General features: G+C 41.6%; 1 protein-coding gene across 1 annotated transcript in view; it reads left to right on the top strand.

Moving 5' to 3' along the window:
* CERS3 (ceramide synthase 3) overlaps positions 1 to 22,533 on the top strand; it is a 45,365-nt gene that overhangs the window by 18,419 nt on the left and 4,413 nt on the right. Inside the window, exons 9-11 of the mRNA XM_074964821.1 lie at positions 338 to 444; positions 1,447 to 1,603; positions 8,944 to 8,991. Coding sequence (XP_074820922.1) covers positions 338 to 444; positions 1,447 to 1,603; positions 8,944 to 8,991 — 312 coding nt within the window. The remainder of the gene's footprint in view (positions 1 to 337; positions 445 to 1,446; positions 1,604 to 8,943; positions 8,992 to 22,533) is intronic.

Genomic DNA, 22,533 nt, shown 5'->3' with positions numbered 1-22,533 from the left:
CTAAGTCTCCCCTCTCCTCTGTGACTGCAGCCCCTTTAAATCTGTTGCAAACCTGGGGAATGGAAGGTCTTGCAACTAACTTAATGTTCTAATCAGAGAGTTGTTGTAAGGCCTTTCACATAGAGTCCTTTCCTTTTGAGATGAAAGGAACAATATCAACATGGAATATGTTTTGTTATTATTTTATCAAGTAACATTAAAATGGTTGCTATTTTTGCCAAAGTGGATGGGAATTCTCTTTAATCTAAATCCTTAATTATAGGAACTTAAATAGGAGCTATTTCTGAGGCTAATAAATGTCTCTGAACATGTTTGGTTGGTTTTTATTCAATTTCAGTCAGCCAAAATGTTTAATTACGCTCGTTGGGAAAAAACCTGCAATACTCTCTTCGTCATCTTCTCTGTCGTGTTCTTCATCACACGGATTATCCTTTTCCCTTTTTGGTAAGTAACATTTGGTTCAGTCACAACTCCTGTTTCATTTTCTTTTCAGAAGGAGGTTGGTTAAGGTTTGGATGAAAAGGAAAAGGAACTGGATGTGTTGTGGCTTCAGGAGAAGATCTGTTGTTATTTTTTCAGAGGTCAGATTAGCAACCATTAAATGATAAATACAAGGGGGATAGTACCTAATCTTGGTTCATTAAAATTCTTAAGATGTGCAGCGTAGCTTGAGTTTACTACAATGAATTTTATGTAGCATTTTTCAGGGACACCAGCTGGTTATATTAATAATATGCCTGCATGTTGATTGCCCAACCCTTTCTTAATTCTCTGTCACTTTCTGTATTTCCAAAATGCCCCTATCTTTTGTCTTCCTGGTTTTTATTGGTGTGGGGTTTTTTGTTTTTTTGGTTTTTTTTTAAATTAACTGCACAAGTGATCTCCAGTCATTTTGCTTTATGGAGTCTTATGTCCTCACTCTTGAGTTTGGAAACAGTAAATGAAGCAACTGAAGAGTATAAAACAAAAAGAAACAACCCAGCTATGAAATTGAAGATGAGGCTCAAGAAAAAATAAACACGTGAATTAATTAACAAAGAGTCAAATCCTAAATTCCTTCAGCATTTCACTGGAATAAGGATTTCAGGATTGGGCCTAGAGACTGGGGGGAATTAGCATTGAAAATGATGAAGAAAATCTTTTGAGTAGCAATGTACGTATCCTACATACACTTTCCTGTTTGGAGATAATGGAATTTTTTAACCATACTTAAACCATTTATATGCAACTCTCAAAATGCTTGGCTTCGGAAGACTATTTTAATAGCACACTGCACATTTCAGTAGAGCCAAGATTTATTATTGAATGTTTAGACTTTGCAGTTTTAAATATTTTGAGTACATAGCAAGGTGATGAAGCTAATCAATTTAAAATTTAAAAAAATCTAAATATCTCAGGCATGCATGTTGTGTTCCTAGTTTTGTAACAATTGCCTTTACTTTTCAGGATTTTACGTGGCACATTATATCTGCCTTCCTATTACTCCTCAAAAATCGTCATAGCGTATTTCATCTTCAATGGGCAGCTTCTAATTCTGCAAGGGCTCCATCTATACTGGGGCTACTATGTTCTCAAGATTTTGAATAAATTCCTGTTCCTAAAGGTAAGTAACTCAGGCTTCTGCCGAAAGATGTGGGAAACCTCAAACGCTGAATTGTATCTTTGATAGATTTACACAAAGATTCTTACTTTTTCCTTCACCCATTAGGACCAGATTTTCAATGAGGCACCAAAATAAGGGAAAGATTTTTCAAAAGTTGCACAGCATCCAGCAGCTCCGATGGTGACACCTGTGACCAGATTTTTATATGGACTCAGTTCCTCATGCTCTGAGCCATTTTGGAAATCTGGCCCCTTATTTGATGCTTACATGGGAGCTGAGCCTTCTTGAAAATCTGGCCTCAAAGCAGAGCTTTTTTGAAAATGTGGAAGCTAGTGTAAGAAATTATTACTTGTCTTATGAAAATGAGCAGGTCAACCTTCTAAAGAATGAGTGGAAAGGAGAGGAATCAAATCTTTCAATGCCATATCAAGATAAATAAGACAACTTGCAACCAAAGTTCTACATGAGTGTCTAACTCTGAGCTCCAGTCCCTGCATCTGCTATCCTTACCCATTATAATCTTGGATATTAGGAAAAAAAACCAGATACTGCCTTATATCGTGAGACAGTAAAACTTGTCTTTGCAATACCCAAGAGACCAACAAGACTAATTTGCCTAGTGGAAGTATGCTTGACCAAAAGTTGAACAAACGTCTACTGGAAATTGAATGGCTAAACTGGTTGATTTAAGACACAATATGACTTACTAGAGACAATCCTTAGTAAAGACTGCCCTCTATATCCAGATCAGTATTAACTGCCAGACCTTAAACTGGTGTAAATTGGTATAGCTCCATTGAAGCCCATAATGCTACACCAATTTACACCAGTCAAAGCCCTTAGAGTGTAATTGCTTATGAAAATAAAACAGTTTCCCATTTCCTAAGTTATTTTCCCCTGGCTCTGTTCATTTGCAGTTTTAAATATTGTTCCATGAGATGTAGACATATAAATGGATAAAGTATATTTTGCTGTTAATGCACTTCAGCCTAGAGCCATAGAATGAGTGTCAAGATAAGGATTGAATGCTGTGGTGCAGTTGGTTACATTGCACATTTCTAAAACGAAATACAGTGGACTCTCTCGTAGCAATGTCATTCTCTCCTTTCCCTGCTCCCCCCGAGACATTTTATTCTAAACTGAGGCTCGCTTTAACTAGAATTGTGTAGTGCATTGAAACACTTGGGAAGTTTCCTTCTATTTGGAGTTTCATTACAGAGTTCACGCTAAGTGAAATCCCGTCAGCAGCACACCAACAGAAGACTAGTGCACCATTTAAGGCTATAAACTAGTTCCACTGTGAATGGAGGGTTCCTGTGTGAAACTGGCAGGAGAGACCATTTTGCGAGGAGCCATGTACCATTTGAATGCCTAATGGTGTAGCTGTTGTAGGGAACTGTGCAATCTTTTCACTGTAGCCTAGGTAGGGACAAAAGCAGCATTTAAAAAAAGGATCTTAGAAGAAATGTTTAACATTCTGCTAATTAAGCCTGTGCCACTCTCTACTGAAACTAGTGAGTTTTTCTGAGGCTCCAAATTATGTAATTTAAAAAGGGCCAACAAGCTCAGTTATCTCAAACAGTTAACGCTGTGGAACATCTTAGGAGAATAGAAGTATTCCATTCTATTTTTTTTTTATTATTTTACTTAGAATAGAAATGTGTAAATATGCCACGAATTACACCCTGGAAAGACCTAGTCAAGAACTTTGTGCAGGCACAGATGTTAATTAAGAAAGATGCAGAAAACAAATTCCTTCTAAATCAGGAAAATGCAGATGCCCGGAACGGAATACTGAGTGCAAATGAAAAGTCTATATAATTCTGGTTTATATAATACGAGAGGCCATGGCGCAGGAAGTGAGTCTCCCACAGTACGGCACTGAATGTTGTGTGTTCCTTCAACAGGGGAGTGGAAGTAAAGGGGGAAGAGGGTACAAAGCGCAGCTTTCAATTTGCTATTAAAATCTGCTCTCCCTGTAGCTTTTTGGGTAGCTTTTTGGCACAGGCAGGGCACTGCTGGATTGTGCTCATGGACTACAGCGATGAGGGTGGTGTAAGACTCTTTACGGAATAAAAGAGCTCCCCATTTACTTAACTGCTTATGTCTCTGTGAGGGACAGACGTGGTTTATTGTAAGTAACCACTGCCCGGGATTAGCCATCTTAAGCGATAGAAAGGTGTCAAGCTGGCAGCCCCGCTGTGGATTTTTTGTTCTTTACGCAGCCCTGTGAAAAGTCTGTGTCCAACAGCACTTTTACAGTGGCAGCAGCCGCAGCGCTAGTCCTCTCCAGCCCAGATGACTTCAGCTGGCTTGCATGTGGAGCCTGTTTTCCACAGCAGTGGCAAACTTGGCTGTGAAATCAGCTTGGGCCTCCAAAGATGCAAAGCCAACTTTTAAAAGAATGCTGTTTGCAAGGCAGCGTCGTGAAGGATATAGAAGGGGCTAATACTTTTTTTTTATAACACATTTATTATTCACATATGCTGTGCCAATAACTGTTGCTATTTTAGTGGAGTACCAGTAAACTGTCACCCTTGCATTAGCAAAGGTTTTAGTTTCTCTGCCCAAAATGAAGGGAATTCGTTCAGAAAACAGGCCATTTTTGACATTGTTCTAAAGCAACAGCAATCTGCTTAGAATGGGAAAAGTAGGTCACTTTTGAACTGGGAAGAAGCTGTTGAAGATGATCAGCTGCTTGAGGCCAGATCCTCTGGTGGGGGCTCAGCATACCTGAAGCATAAAATGTTTCTAAATCACCTTTGCGTCCCCTGTGACCTGACCAGTTCTGTGTGGGCTGGATCCCCAGGGAAAATTATAGCCGCTCCACTGTCAACCGCTCCAAGGCTCTGTTCCAGGAGCTAGGAATCTACCTATCTTTCTTAGGTCCTTATGACCCCCATTACCGGAGTATCTGAGCCACTTCATGATCTTTAATGGAGTTATCCTCACAACACCACTCTGAGCTAGGGCCGTGCTATTATCCTAACTTTGCAGATGGCAAACTAAGGGACAGAGCGGCTAAGCGACTTGCCCAAGGTCACACAGGAAGTCTGTGGCAGAGCAGGGAACTGAAACCAGGTCTCCTGAGTTCCAGGTTAGCCTCCTAACTGCTGGAAAAAACCTTCCTCTGGGTTGGAATGGTAAGGAGACCCTGTTCCTACTCCCTTTTCCCCGGCCATAACCTCTGTGCTGGTAGCCAAGTGAATAGTGTAGGGAACCACTGCACCACCTAAGGAACCTCGGGTAGGGAGAATCCTCTGATGGCTGGTGTGTTGAGCTACTTTGCCCTGGTCAGATCAAAGCAGAGAATCTGGTGCATACGTAATCTCTCTATATCCATATGGGCAAGAACTTAAAGGAACAGAACAATTGCATTTCTCAGGCAAATTTTATGAAAACTTCTGTGAAACACAAAAATATTTCATAGTATCATAGAAGATTAGGGTTGGAAGAGACTTCAGGAGGTATCTAGTTCAACCCCCTGTTCAAAGCAGGACCAACCCCAACTAAATCATCCCGGCCAGGGCTTTGTCAAGCCAGGCCTTAGAAACCTCTAAGGATGGAGATTCCACCACTTCCCTAGGAACCTCATTCCAGTGCTTCACCACCCTCCTAGTGAAATAGTTTTTCCTAATATCCAACCTATACCTCCCCCACTGCAACTTGAGACCATTATTCCTTGTTCTGTCATCTGCCACCACTGAGAACAGCCTAGATCCATCCTCTTTGGAACCCCCCTTCAGGTAGTTGAAGGCTGCTATCACATCCCCCCTCACTCTTCTCTTCTGCAGACTAAATAAGCCCAGTTCCCTCAGCCTCTCCTCATAAGTCATGTGCCCCAACCCCCTAATCATTTTCGTTGCAGTCCGCTGGACTCTCTCTAATTTGTCCACATCCTTTCTGTAGTGTGGGGCCCAAAACTGGATGCAATACTCCAGATGTGGCCTCCCCAGTGACAAATAGAGGGGAATAATCACTTCCCTCAGTCTGCTGGCAACGCTCCTACTAATAAGAACAACATGCAGCCCAATATGCCATTAGCCTTCTTGACAACAAGGGCACACTGTTGACTCATATTCAGCTTCTTGTCCACTGTAATCCCCAGGTCCTTTTTTTGCAGAACTGCTGCTTAGCCAGTCAGTCCCCAGCCTGTAGCAGTGCATGGGATTCTTCCGTCCTAAGTGCAGGACTCTGCACTTGTCCTTGTTGAACCTTGTCAGATTTCTTTTGGCTCAATCCTCCAATTTGTCTAGGTCACTCTGGACTGTATCCCTACCCTCCAGTGTATCTGCCTCTCCCCCTAGCTTAGTGTTATCCATGAACTTGCTGAGGGTGCAATTCATCCCATCATCAAGATCATTAATGAACATGTTGCACAAAACCAGCCCTATGACCGACCTCTGGGGCACTACCAGCTGCCAACTAGACATCAAGTCGTTGTTCACTGCCCGTTGAGCCCGACGATCTAGCCAGCTTTCTATCCACCTTATAGTCCATTCATCCAATCCATACTGTTTTAACTTGCTGGCAAGAATACTGTGGGATACCATATCAAACGCTTTGAATAAAATACCTTAGACCTGCTCCCTTGCTCACATGGCTTCCATGTACTACTTGTGCATGGAAGAACTACTCACGCAAGTAAAGCCCTGCAAGATCAGACACACAACCATTTCTCTTGGGTGACTTTTGTTGGAAACTTTTTTTTTTTTTGCAGGGTCACTTCTTTTCTGTTTAGGTCAGGGAATTGCAGTACGGAACTGCTGGCAGCCATCTTGCTGTCCAGTGGCTTTTGTTGCTAGTGTGTTTCTGTAATATTGCCCAATTACTTGGTTAAATTTTATCCATTTGCATCAGGTTTCAAACACCTCTGAAACATGTCTAGTCGTCATGTCACCATATATGAGAATATTTTAGGAAAACTGAGAAGAAGAAGAAGAAAAAAGCATATAGAGAAGCATGTACATATGCACTGATTTAGAATATCATACCAGGAAAATGCTGTGGAGATTAAACATGTTGTTCCCAACATCAGAAAGAGAGTGAATGTAGAGGCCACTCAAGATGATGTGCCACCGTACACAAAATTTCAGTGTGCTGCCCCACTCGTAGGCCTACAACAGCAGATTTGGCCTGGCTGCTGCTCCGTCATAACAGAGGGGCAGCCAGGCCAAATTTTAGCGACCTGGGATGCATTGTGGCAGATGAAGGTGTAAAGTATATGTTGAAACCGTAATAGACTGAGTTGAGGTCTTAAGACAATAGTGCTTTAAATCCTGAAAATATGCGTTGTTGGGAGACAATGGGAGAGGACTCCAGGTGAGTCAGCTGGCTAAGGGCCTGATACAAGGCTCATCAAAGACAGAAGGTAATGGGTGGTCTTTCAATGGGCATTGGGTCAGGTCCTCAGTGTGATCAGAAATTATTTTTCAAACTCTTGTAGCTTTCTTAATTTTTAATATGTTGCCTTCCAGCTAAGCAAAGAGCTCACTCCTAGTTAGGGTTCATGATGGTCACCATTACCAGAAGTTACTTTCCCCTACACATAGAGCAGAAAATAACTGTTGTTTCTCACATACAAAAGTCATCCTTTAAAACATGCCAGTTTCCTTAAATAATACTACTTCCATATTTGCAAAATCCCCTAAGTATTTCTGATGGACCAGTAGTTTTTGCCTCTGCCATTTCAGATGTAAGCATCCTGGACCACATCCTTACTCAATTTTTACTCATTCCTTACTCAGACAAAATCCCAGGGTAGAGTTCTCTTGGATGAAGATTAAGCACAAGCACAAATCAGACTAAATATAAGAACAGCCATACTGGGTCAGACCAATGGTCCATCCAGCCCAGTATCCTGTTTCTGGCAGTGGCCAGCACCAGAGCTTCAGGGGCAGTGTACAGAACAGGGCAATTTTGGAGAGTTCTCTACCCCTATCTTCCCTTCCTGGCTTCTGGCAGTCAGAGTTTTATGGCCACCCTAAACATGGGATTGCATCCCTGGCCCTGAATTAGATTAGCACAGTTTGATTTTCTTTAGGAAATTTTTTGGTATGGTATCTGAAAATGGGCATGGGGAGGTTGGTGTGCTGGTAATTAACAGTTAGATCTTTCTTATAGATTTTCAAATTACCCGGTGTTTGGGTGTAAGTCAGCTACAGCTTTTTCTGGGAGCTTTCCATCATGTAACAGTCAACTCCAAATTGGCCCCCTTTCCTTTGGGGCCAAGGTGTTCTTTATAGTCTGAAGATAAGGAGCTAGCCAGCCAGGTCAGAGAGAGGCTCATATTCCCTAGTAAAGGGAAATGAGTTCCTGTTTGTGCCTTTCTCTCATCTGCAGTGTTTCCCATTCTGTTACAACAAGCAGTCTAGTTAAGACCCAAGGCCTGGCCACAGGTTTCACTTACAGGATTGCCAAATTCACCTGCAGGGGAAAAGGGGAGGAAAATGTAAATAATAAGACTGATTGCAGGCCCAAGTGGTGTTTGCCATGGCTATGGATGATGGTCTTTTACTAGTTCATACACCTGTCTTAGGCAATAACTATGATGGTTGCATGTTGTGTTTCTCTGGGAGAAAGCTTATTGCTAATGAGTAAGATAGGATGCTCTGCACCATCCAATACCCAGGTCTCCACTGTCCCCATGCCTCCCTTAGAGCACATAATCCTTGTCATGGATCCGTAACACAATGCTCCACAAACTGCATCATTCGAAAGGTGTTTGAATCCCCATCACCAGAATCTATAAGCACTTACATGGGGAGAAAATTTCTGATAGTTGAGAGCTCTTTATCTAGCCGACAAAGGCATAAAAAGATCCCAAGGCTCGAAGATGAAGCGAGAGAAATTCAGACTAGAAATGAAGCATGATTTTTCTTTTAAATGAGGGTAAGTAACCTATGGAATAATTTACCTAGGGTTGTGGCAGATTTTCCATCATTTGAAAGTCTCTCAAGAAAGCCTGGATATCTTTCTAAAAGATATGCTCTAAGTCAGCCATAAGGTATTGGGCTGGATTTGGGAACCATTTGGTGAAATTCTATAGCTTGTGTTACGTAAGAGGTCATGCTAAATGCTCAGAATAGTTCCTTCTGCATTAACAACTGCATTACCTTGTCATTTTAATAGGTTTTTGAGTGGAGCATCTGTCAAAGAGACGTTTAATACAAACCTTCTGTAGCAAAGGAAAAAACGAAACCGTATTTCTAATGTTAGCGATAGCTGTTTTCAAAGCTGCCTTTAACATACTGATTGCAACAGTTGTTTTCCTGTATCATATCTTGGACTTGGGTTATTGTCAATTATGCTCTAGCTCTAGCTGAGATTATGCTTTTCAGGTGTTTGGGACGCCTACACCTGCTTGGGCTAAAACTGATGGAAAAAAAGTAAGTTGCATGCATTTACTCTGAATGCTTCCTCAAGAAATGGTCCAAATTTGTCTGGTGTCTTTTGAAATCTGTCTGTATCTCTTTGTTAAGCCAGATCTTTATATACTGACCCTTTCCCAACTGGTGTGTCAGCTCATCTGTTCTGGGTTTCAGATAATGATCCAACTGGGATAGCTCATTGATTTTTCTGAAACCTCTACAAAACCTCACTCCTCCAAACCCCCTCTTTTTCTCCCCTCCCTTCCAGTGGAGGGAGCTCTCCACCTCACCTTTTAAAAATGCACAAGACTGTACATTATGATTCTGAGATACTAATACTCTATTTCTGTTCAACCCCTGTGCTGGTCTTGGCTATGGGCTTCAGTTCCCACCTTTGACTGACAGGGAGACAGACCATTCCAAAGGTGGAGGAGTTTCCTATTGAGAGGCTGCTAACTGGACAACTTCAGCGGGCTGGCTCCATCTCCTTTCTGCCTGTGCAGGCTCACGATAGGTCGCTGCTTCATAGAGGCTCAAGAGATTACTAAGATGATTTCTACCACCTGTGGCCCCTTTTGACCAACCAGTTTCATTTGCTCAGAGTATCAGTCATGTCGTGCCTAGACAGTGAACTCTTAAGTGTGAAATAAAGATTCCAACCTTGTCTTTAAAGAAAACAATCAAGCTGATGCACTGGGCGTTCCTGGAGCGGCAGGAGATCCTTTTTTAGTAAGCACCTCCCTCTCCCCACCCGCATCCAAGTGACTTCTGTGTAAGTGGCTGTGCTAGCACCAAGGAGGCAAAAGAAAAATGCATGATGCCAGGCCAGCATGTCTGATTAGGCGTCTGGGTCAGTTCAGCTAGCCTGGGCAGCAGAGGGCAAAAAAGAAGAACCTGCCTGTAATTATTCCTCCTCCTGTGAGATGGAGAAAGGTGAAAGCTAATTCCAGACATAAGTCTCCTGCCAATTATAGGCCTCTGACTACAATCTGTACGAAGAAAAGGAAGAATGAAAAGAGAAGTGTCTGCCACTGCTCGACTTTAAAAGTGGGTGAAGCATGTGATTCCTGTTTGGGTATTGAGGATTTCGAACAAGTCCGAGATCCTCATGCAGAAAATTTGGGGAAACAAATCAGGCAAGTGTGGAATTTTGTGTCCCTCCACCCACCATCTCTATGGTGTGCATCTCCCTGTGGGATCAGCCAAGGAGACCACCTTCTGTGACAGATCCAGCTTGAGACACCCATCTAGGAAATTCAGGCCATGGTAAAGGTTTCAGAGGACAGTGTTTCAGAGGCTGCCAGGAGCCTCATCGCAAGACATTTACCATTTTTACCATTTGCCTCATCTCTGCCAGGACCCTCTCCTCTGAGGTAGGGATTGCCTCACCTTGACAAGAGTGGGAAGCGGTAACTCCAGACTGGTGTGGTGCCTGTCTTTGTTCACTGTCTTTTCCAGCCTCGCCACAAAAGATTCCTCACAACATTCATCAGTCTCCTGGACTATTTGGCCTGTTTCCCATTGCAGCTTCTGTTGATGGTGTTCTGTCAACAGCAAAGGGCAAAGTCTTCCCTAGCCAAATCTCTGGAGATCTTACAATGTGGCATGGCAATGGGCTAGCTGTGGCATGCTGATAGGCCTGTCTGCTTGAGGGGTTGGTAGATAGGTCCTATCCACTGATGTCCAGGTGCATCCAGCCAATTTCTAAGTTCAAGACTCAATACTATCCTGTCTTTTCTTCCCTGCAGCCTCAATCTAGTTCTAAGGAGGCCTTTATCTTTTTTTTGAACTCCTTTGTTATTCCCCTTGAGCTGCTCTTGTTTCCAGCAGAAATTATTTCTTGCTGTCTGTAGGCTATGGAGCCTTCTCTGGAAGTCCATAGGATGATGTATTTTGAGAGCCGAGCAGTGGTCGGAGGAGGAGGTGGGGCTGTGAGAAGAATGCTCTTTTATAAAATGTTCTGCAGAATTGAAACATTGGAAAACCATTGAGGTTTCTTTTTTTAAGTATTCATTTTTTTTAGACTGATGCAAGGCACAAGCAGAAAGGGAGATTTTTTCCTACCAGTTAATCAATTTCTGGGAAGTTCCCTGCACCAAGGGTTGTTGTAGCCGGCAGTTATTCTTCGGGATTCTCTTTTCCCCGCACTGAGCTCTTTGCTCATAGCACTGCTGTTAGGAATGTTAACCTGCTATTGTTGTTATTAAGTGTTATGTCAAGTGAAAAGTGTGCAGGAGCTAACCTGCAGAGGCCGTCCAATGACATGTGGAGGAATAAGAGCTCCACCTACTAATTGAGTCCTCCACCTGTCAGTCAAGATTTTGAACAAAGTTCATTGGTGCAGAAAATTTCCAAGAAACATGACTTGAAGGTAGGAGAGTGTCTTCTTCAGAGTTTGTTTTCACAGAAACATTGTAAGGACAGTTCTGACTAGTTTGTTCAGAATCATTGCTTGTCACCATGATACACATTGGTAATATTCTTATGATTCTTCTGGCAAGGACTTAACATCACAATCCCATCGCCAGTGGATTTAACCTCCCCCTTGTTTGCCTGCCTGCATTCCCTCTGAGTTAGGCATCTTCCTCTCACCCCTGTACAAATCGCCAGAGGGAAGTATAGCCCTTCAGTTTATAGTGCAGCCTTCAGTCTTGTACAGGCTTCTTGGTTGCCTACTTGTGGATCCATGTAGTAAGAGTAGCTATGGGAGGGAGGGCCTTGGAAGACCTTCACTCTTGCAGCAGTCTGGCAATGTTTACCTGAAAGTCCCACCTTGTTAGCAGGTGTTGAACCAGCTGGAAAATGAACTGGGTTCTACTGGCTCTTTGAGCAGTTTTCCCCCCACCTGCTTTCAGGAGTAGTGGGACTAGCTCTCTAGAAGGAGAGCACCTCAGAGATGCTAGTCATGTCACTTAATGCCTATCTGGAAGGTGCTTAGATACCACAGTGATGGATGCAGCATAAGAGCCTGAATATAACAGCATAAGATTTAGGCTCTAAATGGAGGACCACTGGGAGCAGCTGTGCCTGGAGAAAAGATTTGGACTGGATTTTGAGGTGTTCCACTTTGAATTCCTTCCAGGAATAAAATCCAGGAAGAGGGTAAGTTTTTTGACCTGCTACTACTTGTGTGTTAGGAGTTCACACATTTCAGATACTAGTTAACTTCAGAAAACATGTAGGAAGTACTTAATAATTAGAGATGGTTTTAAAAAAATAAATTTCAAAATAGTGAACCATTTTTCACTGGAATTTCAAATTTTTACCAGCTCTTTTAATAATTTGCGCTTCTATAGCACCTTTCATCAGAGTAGCTCAAAGCACTCTATGAACATCTGTCAAACTTCAGAATGCACATCTGAGTTAGGTATCATTATACCCATTTTATAGGTGGGTGAACTAAAGCAGAGTGGTTTAGGGATGAATGTTCAAGCAGTTGACCAGAGTAGCTGGGCAGATGGATGATGGGGCACATGCCTAAGGGTGAAGTAACCCTCCATGTTTTATCATGCCATATGCAAATGTTGCAAGAGGAGGTCTATGCAGTGATGAATCTTCCGGACTCAGTCCAGAAAGATGGGTGTGAATGCCCTCAGTGCCCCTGCTTTACCAGCTGTGTCATATATGGAGTCATGCAGACTCCATAGTGCAGCAAACCCCCCTATTTGACCCAGTGTTTTCAAAGGTACTGAGTTTGACTTCAGTAGGAACTGCAGGCACTTAGTGCCCTCAAGAATAAAAAATCGTATCTGTAGCTTCTTGCAATCTACCAAATGTAAGGCCTCCTACCCTAGCCAATTCAGCAGAAGTTTGCTTTGTTGATCCTTGGCCATAAATCAACCCAGCTCTAGTGAAGTCAATGGGGCTATGCCAGTTTTCACTAGCTGAGGATCTGGCCCAGCAATTATGTCTGTCTGTCTGTCTGTTTGTCTGTCTGGCATGAAATAACTCCTTTTTGGTAAATCCTTGATCTAAAATTTCTCTGTTCGTGAAAATTGCCAGCTCAGAGAAGGGGTAGATGTGGATCAAACATCAATTCAGTAATTGCCTTTCTGCTCTCAGTATTCCTCATGCCTTGGCACTAGCTGACAGCTTTTATTGCTGCTCTTTTTGTGAGTAATTGGTTAACTTCTGCGTTTTAATTTCCCAGGAGAGTATTTATGAAATGCTCTATTTGCTGGTTACACATATTTTTAAAACATTAAATTAGAAAACAAACAGACACCACCACCATCACAACAAACCTTAAACTCTAGCCAGCTTTTAGATCCTTCAGTTTATAATTCAAAGGAAATCTGAAGGGATTGGGGGATTTTTGAAATGTGTTTCCAGTTCACAGCAGATAGTTAAGAACCTATTTCTCATATTTCCATATGAACTCCCAGTGGGGCTACGCTCTGTTAAACTGAATAATAAAAAAAAAAGCTTTGGAGAACACTAGTTGTATTTAATTTAAACAAAAGGAAATTTCTCTCTCTCCTATTTAAAGTAGATAGACCGTTCAGGTAAAATCCTCTCCACAGTACTCTTTTTGGCTTTTTGAGTGGGTTATTTTTTGTCCTGGAATAATGAGTGTAAAGCCAGAGCCATGCTGAAACACATACAGTTTTAATTTAGGCACGAACAGGTTGGGTCCCATCTGCTGCCTAATGTGGCAACCCATTCATTGCAGTCATGTAAGCAACCAGAAGAGCCCTAAGTGCAGTCCACAGGCCCAGTGGGATCCCCAGAGTTCTGTAGTGTGCTCGATGGTTATCATTATCATTAATACAGAGGTGCAGCTGCTAAGACCACTGCTCCGAGTATGCTGTGCTCTATCTTGATCCATGTGATGGTCTCCATCTCGTGTCAAGTTAAAACATTACATGTTGAGACTTGTGGTCTCGGTGTGCTGTATTTTCATCATACAGTGGTAAAGATGAGGCCAACTGGGGTAATGTGGCCAAGTTTGTACCTGATGTAAGTGATAACTAAGGTAGCTATTTTCTCTAAGATCGTATTTTGTGGGCATGCAGGGATTCTTTAATTACTTCTGTCTCCCAGGGTTGAATGACATGCTCCCGTATTAGGAAAACCAGAAAGAAATGTATTGTGTAAGAGGGAGGCATTTGTCATTCAATTGGTTAGATATTTTGCAGGCTTTGAATAGTTATTATCATTATAGGGATTATATAAGAATGCTCATAATCAATGTGCTGTTTCAGGTACTCAACCTAAATGCAATACTATACCTCTCTAAGTAAAGAAAGTCAAAGTGCCTGATAAGCTGTTTTGTAGCTAATCAAGCATTCATAATAAGGAATAAAAGTGCATATCCTGATAAAGGTTCACAACACCGAACTCTTTGGCTTAATGCAAGTTTTTGTCGTAGGGTAAAAAAAAGTTCACTTTACAAAATGGCATCAAAATGCTTATTATATTTCTCTTTGTTTCTTTGCCAGCTGTGGATTTAAAATTGGAATCATTCAATAAGCAGTGGGACATTATGACTCACTCAGTACCTCCTGGGCTTTTGACATTATCGTAAAGCCACTTATACTCGAGTACAAGATTTAGGTAGTAGATTTCAATAACACAACCAGGAGATTTTATTGAAACCACAGAGAACCTGATTAACTGAAAACAATGATTGATTTCTTCTGAACAATCAATGTATTGTAGCGCTAGTTACTTATATGTTGTGCTGAGTGGTAATACAAGTGATATTTGGTAAGAGAGAATTTATTCCTTTAATTGAAATCCGGGACTTACTGTAACAGTTACATCTAAAATCTGGTTTATTTTACCAGGTTATTCTTTTCAATATTTGGGGAAGTAATGTAATCGTTTTTTAACTTTTTGCTCTCGAATCCCTGTTTGAGTACACCCTGAAAACTCTGCTTGGGAAGCATTGGGAGTCGAGTGTGGCATAGAAGGGGAAGACTCGGCTAAAGGCATTTTGTGGCCACAAGATGCTCAATAAAATTAGCATAAAGATTCTGCATCTTACTATGAAAGCAATGAAGGAAACAGTCAGACGATCCACATTCCAGTGAGAATCATAGTTAGCTACATTGACTAGAGAATGATAAGCTGAAAGGAAAATAATTTGTCCAATAAAACCGTCTGTGCTGGAAATGTAGATCAGTTTGCTTCAATCCAAATACAGGCTGCTTAGATTCCTGTGGAGACTAGTCACATTAAGTCGTAATGTTAGCTGAGTTACACTGATTGAATTGCACATGTTGAGTTTAGAGTTTTATCAACATTATAGTACTATTTGTTGGAAAGTTACCACCCTCTATCTATTGGGACTGACTTTTTATTATCTCTCGTTTTTTATCTTTGCATTGTAAGATGCTGTGGAATGTACTGCCCTTAATTTAGAAAGTCAGGATCCAGTCAACACCTATTTAGATTTTGAAATTAAAAAAATGTTCTTAAGATAGTTAAAGTTGTAAATAGATACGTGTTAAATCAAACCACCATTATTGAGCACATTATTGTTATAACAAATGACAAACATTAGAAAGTATGGAAATTCTGCATAAAAATTCACAAGTTTGAAGGTCAGATAATTCAGAGGTTGTAGTTCCAAAAAACTTAAACATCATAAAGTCAGAAAATAAATACAGTAGTTAAGATTCAAGCTTCAACCTCAGATTGGCCTCCTTGTCCCCACTTATACACCTTTTTTGGTGGGAGAACCCTATTATCTGTGTGTGAGAAATTACATTTATCCTGAAAATACCAACTATAGAGCCACAAATCATACATGTCTTCATAAGATGGACCTGAGATTCCCCTGTGCCTGAGATGGGTGTGGGTTGTATGATCATACAGAACTACACTATTGTAATTCACGCATGCAACGGAAACTTCTAAAGAAACATACGTGTTTTCTGTTGCATGTGTGAATTACAATATGTGTTGTACAATGATGTAACCCTGGCTCATCTCAGGTACAAAGTGTGAAAGAGCAAAGGGAATGAGGGTGCTGACTGCGGGAGACTTGGAGCCTGGAGCAGGCTTGCTAAATGAGCTAACCAGAGATACTGGCACTGGGAGGGAACCGCAAGCAGATGGTTCCTTATAAGAGAACTGAAGCAGTTGTTCGATGGAGCTGACTCTGGGAAGTTTACAAGGGAGAGTCAGCAGTGAGCGGGGCCACTGCAAGCCAAACCCCCTGGCGGGTCACTCATAAAAAAGGAAAAGGAGTAGCTGGAGGAAACTTTTGCTCACCCAGGCTCCATGGTAAGAGCCATGCCGTCTGACAGATTTTTGGGAGTTTTACTTTTGAGTTATTGTCTAAATAAACCCCGACTCCCATGAGGGTGGTGGTTGAACAAGCAAGTGTGTGGAGTCTCTGTAAAAGAGCCTGAAAGATGGAGAATAAAGTGCAGAGCAGAGGTAAACCACCCACAAGAGGAAGTACAGGGGGAGCCCACATATCTGCAAAGGGTCTATAGCTGATATTAATACAATAAATGTATAAACAGGTAACCTGTGGCCTGAATCTGAAGTATTAGATCTCTGATCAATAGTTAAAGAATGTGGTGTGCAACCATCATCAGAGCAGCAGCTGGTATCCAGCCTGTAACTAGTTTAGTTTTCTAAGGCTGTGGTTCAAATTTTCCTAACTTTCAAATGTTTGTTGTTTAGCCTTAACTATAAATTTCTTATTTTAAAATGTGTAGTGTAGAGGATTGCGTAGTATCCCTTTAAATCCCTCTAGCAGCCCTTCCTGTCTTCTGCATTTCAGAAATGGCCAGAACCCTGCCAGAGAGCAATGTGTACATATGTAGCTAGACCTTGTCTGTTGTGTATCACGGGTAAACACAGTTATTCAGACCCCACTGTGCCCGGGGAAGGGGATGACTTTATATTAGCCGTTGAATAAAGAGCAAAAGACAAAGCAAAATGTTGGAGTTTTGTTTTACTTGTTAATGATTATTTACAATCTTAACTATTTTAGGGGAAGTGGGTGTCTATTTCCTAGTGTTACATTTTAAAATACCTGAAAATGATATCTGGACAGTTTTCTTTCGGTAGCAGACTTAATACTGATCCTCTCTGGCCAAAGGTGGCCCCTTATGCATTTGAGAATGATTGTAACAAGTCTGGAAGTAAGACAGAGAGACAATAAAAGAAGTGCTTCCTTAGGTTTGGTCTACACACGCACAAGTTGTCACTTTAAGTATACTATACTAAAATTAAAGTGGTACAATCCCCTTTAGTGTCAATGCAGTTATACCAATATAAAAGTGCTTATACTGGTTTATCTCATTCCCGTGAGGGAAGGGAAATAACTGTATTGGTATAAGGCATCTTTTTTATCAGTATAACTGTGACCACACTAGGGCTTTTACCAGTGTAACAACTCGGGTAAACGATCTCACATACCCTCAACTTTACAAGTATAGGGCAGTCTTTGTACCTATCACCTCTACCACACTGAATGAGCCTTACCTTTGATCCCTGACAAAGTGAATGCCTTTTCAAGGGCAAGTCAAAGATAGGCTGGAGTTGGAATCTTGATACATCAGAAGAGCTAATAGCAGGACTTCTCTTTGGGTTTCTCTATTCTGATCACGTCCGGGCCGTATGATTCACCAGACCTTTGCCTTGAAAGGCTGCTAAGACTGCTCAGTTTTTTCTTTTCCCCGTGCCATCCCTGTAATGTTTCTAATTCAGATCTGTACTTTGCTGTGGTGACAGTTTAAGACTGAAGGGTGGGGCTCTGACAATTTGCAACATGGTTAGGTTCTACTGAACACAGGCTGCCCCGTTAGGGTGGATGATGTACTTTTCTACTACTTGCCCTTACTCTTCTAAGAGCTTGGAAAGTCTGATGCTAAGGCTGCATTGTTGTTTTGGTATCAGTGTTACTATACGTTTTTGTTTTGTTTTTGTTTTTGCCTTTGCCTTGCTGACTGCTTTGGCATTGTCTTCCCCTCTGCTTTCACACGTGACACTTTGAATATTGGGTAGCAGATACTGCGGTCAAACCCTAGGGTTGATACTCAGGCAATGCTGCCATTGGTTTTGATCAAAGAGGACAGGAAGGAAGAGCACTGCCCTGTGTACACCAGCATTTGGAAGCACAATGCCTGTGAAGGCTAGGAGTTGGTTGGGAGCATGCTCATCAGCAGCATGTGCTTGACCTTGATTATAGCTATAACCCGTGCTCCCCTAAGTCCAGTTCTGCAGCTGCTTGCCAATGGGCTGGGCGCACTCTGCCCAGACAGTCCTTCACTGAAGTGGTAGGTGCCACTTGCAGCACTCATGCAACCCCCCATTCTTCCCCCTTCACTGTGCTTACAAGCCTACATCACCCACACTGGCTATTCCGGCAAAGGAACATTCAGAATAAGAGGTTCCTTGCACCTCCGTCCTCAACCTAGTGGCAGCCATAATTTGGGCCTAATATTCTCATGGTGCCTTGTCAGCAGCACCAGGCAAAATGCAGAACCATGAACTTGACCAGGAAGCCAAGAAGGTGAAGACTATCTAGTGTTCACTGGCACATTTGGAGCCAAATTCATTGCTGTTTTAAATGGGGCAGCTCCATTGACTTTGGTGGAATTTCACCCATTTATACCAGCAGAGAATTTGAAGTCTGCTCACCTCTTCTGTTATGGCCTCAGTCTGTTCCTGTGAAAGTCTGCGGGAGTTCTGTCATTGGCTTCAGGGGAAGCAGGATTGAGCCCTTGTGGTAGTTTATATTGTATCTTTTTAATTCAATTGTTTCTGGTTTGGGGTCACTACAGTGCGCTCAGAATGCATTTGCTCTTCTTAGTCCTAACTAGCTCTGATCATAAATTTGTCTAGAACATTGGACAGGATAGCCCATTAATTCCAGTTATTGGATTAAGGAGAAGGATAGCTAAATCACTGCAGACCACATTAGACATAGACATTAGACTTCCTGGCAAATCTCTAAAGGGAGTGGTTATGGCTGCCATTGACCTCTAGAATCCTCAAAATGGAGACAATACCCGATATGAAAGAGCTCTTTAATCTTGCACAGGAAAGCCTAACAAGCACTAATGGCTGGAAGTTAAAGCCAGACAAAGTTGAATTAGAAATAAGGCATACATTTTAACAGCAAGGGTGATTAACCATTGGAACAACCTTCCACGGGAAGTGGTGCATTTTTCATTTCCTGGGGTCTTCATATCAAGACTGACTGCCTTTCTGGAAGACTTGCTTTAGTTAAACACAAGTTACTGGAATCATAACAGTAACTAGATGAAATTCTCTGGCCTGTGTTACACAGCAGGTCAGACTAGACGACCTAATGGTCCCTTCTGACCTTCAAATCTATGGATTTAAGAATCATCCTTTTTAAAAAATGAAGATTTTTTGAGGGGGAGGGAGGGCTCTTTTTCTTTGTATTAAGTAGACAAATTAGGCCTGATTCTCGCACTGGCATGAATTGGGAGCGACCCCATTGAAGTCAGTGGAGTTATACCATTGCAAGTTTGGTATAATCAGGCCCATTGTGTCTGTCAAGCCGCCTTTACTGTTCTTTCCATAGGATTTGGTGCTAACAGTTTGCATGATACAAATTGTTACAGCAATAAAAGAGTAAGGACTTGACAAATATGGTTGATTTAACTAAAAGAGGGAGATTGAGCAGCAAATGGAAGGTTAAACAAAAGGGAAAAGATTACAGACGTGCGCCTTTGGCCTCACTACAAATGACTCTCTTGGAGACTTTAGAGCATTAGTGTGCTTCTTGTGAACTTTGAAACCATTCACCCATTTAGAAAGATTAAATTGATTAGTCATCCAGAACATAAAATATACATGTCCATTATGTCTTTTCCCCCAAACGCCTTATAGAAAATTCAGCCAATACTATGAAACAAAAACATTGGAATGAATGGCAGCCTTGACTCTTATATCTACATTTTACCAGCTGTTAAATTTTTGGGAATATATTAATCAATTATAGTATAGTGGAGACCTTTTCTTTGAGTTGGAAAACACCAGCATAATATATGATGTGCTGGGGTCAGATAAAGTATCTTGGAAGTAAAGCAGTGAAAGCCTCAGAACTGGTACATTATGTATCATCCGTAAAGGGTCAGAGTTAAAATAAGCACAAGCTCAATTCATGATATTCTAATAGCTTTATAATAGTCCATTGTAAACAATTTTGAGTGCAGAATTGTTTTCTAGTTAAGGAAGAAGTTATTGCTGCTTAAATTTCTGTCCTATCGTAACTTCCTGTGCCCTCCAATTGCTTGAACAATTCTGCCGTACTAAAGACTGTTTCTAAAGCAAGGGCTTTTGAAGTGCAATCAGTTGTTCAGAAAGCATTTGTTTGATTTAAAAGATGCAAAGGGGGAGAGCTAGATCTATTTCAGTGTCAAAATGAAAGTTTATGCCTTTGCAGTTTGCTTCCATCCGGATAGTGGTCAAGACTTGAAAAGTCATAAACCTTTCCAGAACTGAACAGGCTTTCTCTGTAACTGGTGCCGTGCTTTAGAACATGAAGGAAATACACACTTGCTGGTCTGAAATCCTTAGGATATTTCAGAGTGGTAACCGTGTTAGTCTGTATCAGCAAAAACAACGAGGGGTCTTGTGGCACCTTAAAGAGTAACAAATTTCTTAGAGCATAAGCTTTCGTGGGCTATAACCCACTTCTTCAGCTGTATGGAGAATATTTCTCTCATAGAGAAGTTTATTGTGTTACTGGATGATAATTCTGAATAACATATTTTGCCCTTACTGTATTTAATACCTGTCACTGAAGGACTTCAAGGGCCTAGCTAATGTTGATTGACATATTGTAGGTAATTGTTGCTATCTCCATTTTATAGATGGGGGACTGAGCCACAAAGAGGTAAATTCCTTGCCCGAGTTCAGAGTAAGTCAGCTGCAGAGCTGAGAATAGAACCCATTCTCCTAATTCCCACTTCCATGCTTTAAATGCTAGACCACACTCCACCCCTGTAGGGAGTAAGAACTCATGTCAGTATAGATATAGCTTGCATTTAGCACCTTCCACCCCAAGGCATTCCAAAGCAGATCACAAACTAAGTGTAGTTAACAGGGGGCAGATGGACAAGGGAGCTACTAGCAGAGTGAAGAGCAGGAATCAACTGGTGGTCAGGCGTGCAGTGAAGAATCCTTGGCCAAGCACACCAGGGCTAATGAAAAGTAGTGTGAGATTGTTTAATGTCTATGTCCATTAGGAAGGGGATAGATAATAAGATGGAAAATATCATAATGCTACTATATAAATCCATGGTACAAGCACACCTTGCATACTGTGTGCAATTCTGGTCATCACATCTCAAAGAAGATATATTAGCGCTGGAAAAGGTACAGAGAAGGGCAAAAAAACTGATTAAGGGTATGGGACAGCTTCCATATGAGCAGAGAGTAAAAGGACTGGGTCTTTTCAGCTGGGAAAAGAGATGATTAAAAGGGCATATGATAGAGGTCTATAAAATTGTGAATGGTGTGGAGAAAGTGAATAAGGAAGTATTAACAACTCCTTCTCATAACACAAGAGCCAGGGGTCACCAAATGAAATTAATAAGTGGCAGGTTTAAAACAAAAGAAGTATTAATTCACATAACACACAGTCAACTTGTGGAACTCATTGCCAAGGGATGTTGTGAAGGCCAAAACTATAACGTGGTTCAAAAACAAATTAGAGAAGTTCCTGGAGAATAGGTCCATCAATGGCTATTAGCCAAAATAGTCAGAGATGCAACCCCAGACTTAGGGTGTCCCTAGCCTCTGATTGCCAGAAGCTGGGAGTGGACAACGGGTTGGATCACTCAATGGTTGCCTGTTCTGTTCATTCGCTCTGAAGCAGTGGTTCTCAAACTTTGGTACTGGGGATCCCTTTCACATAGCAAGCCTCTGAGTGTGACCCCCCCTTATAAATTAAAAACACTTTAAAATATATTTAACACCATTATAAATGCAGGAGGCAAAGTGGAGTTTGAGGTGGAGGCTGACAGCTTGCAACCCTCCCATGTAATAACCTTGGAACTCCCTGAGGGGTCCTGACCCCCAGTTTGAGAACCCCTGCTCTGAAGCATCTAGCATTGGCCATTGTCAGAAGACAAGATACTGGGCTAGATGGACCATCCATTGGTCTGACCCAGTATGGGTGTTCTTAGAGAAGACCAGACCTTGGTTTATAAGATTTCTTTCAGAAGATCCCACACCCAGAAAACTCCATGTTAGCTACCTTGTAAGGATGAAGACCTGAGTTGAGGAGTTAGACTGATAGGGCAACCACCTGTCCTGTATTTAAAGATGTCTGTTATCTGGTGATCTGAGCTTTTAAAACTATGTATTTATGAAAAGGCCCATGCGCTATGGACAAATGTATCCTTCTGTACAATAACATAACTCCTACTAAAAAGCAGCCCATTGTGACCCTTTTGTAACTTATTTTGGGAGGATAAAGTTTGCCTTTGACTTCAAGGTCTACAGAACTGTCCCTCCAAGGCCCCAATTCAGCAATCCATCCCTATTCAGCAAACCACTGAAGTACATGCCTGACTTCAAGCATTTTTCCTAAGTTCCATTTGCCTTCAATGGGGC

Source organism: Natator depressus, chromosome 10 (assembly GCF_965152275.1).
Source record: "Natator depressus isolate rNatDep1 chromosome 10, rNatDep2.hap1, whole genome shotgun sequence".
In the NCBI taxonomy this organism is placed as follows: Eukaryota; Metazoa; Chordata; order Testudines; family Cheloniidae; genus Natator; species Natator depressus.
This window is presented reverse-complemented; position numbering and strand designations above follow the sequence as displayed.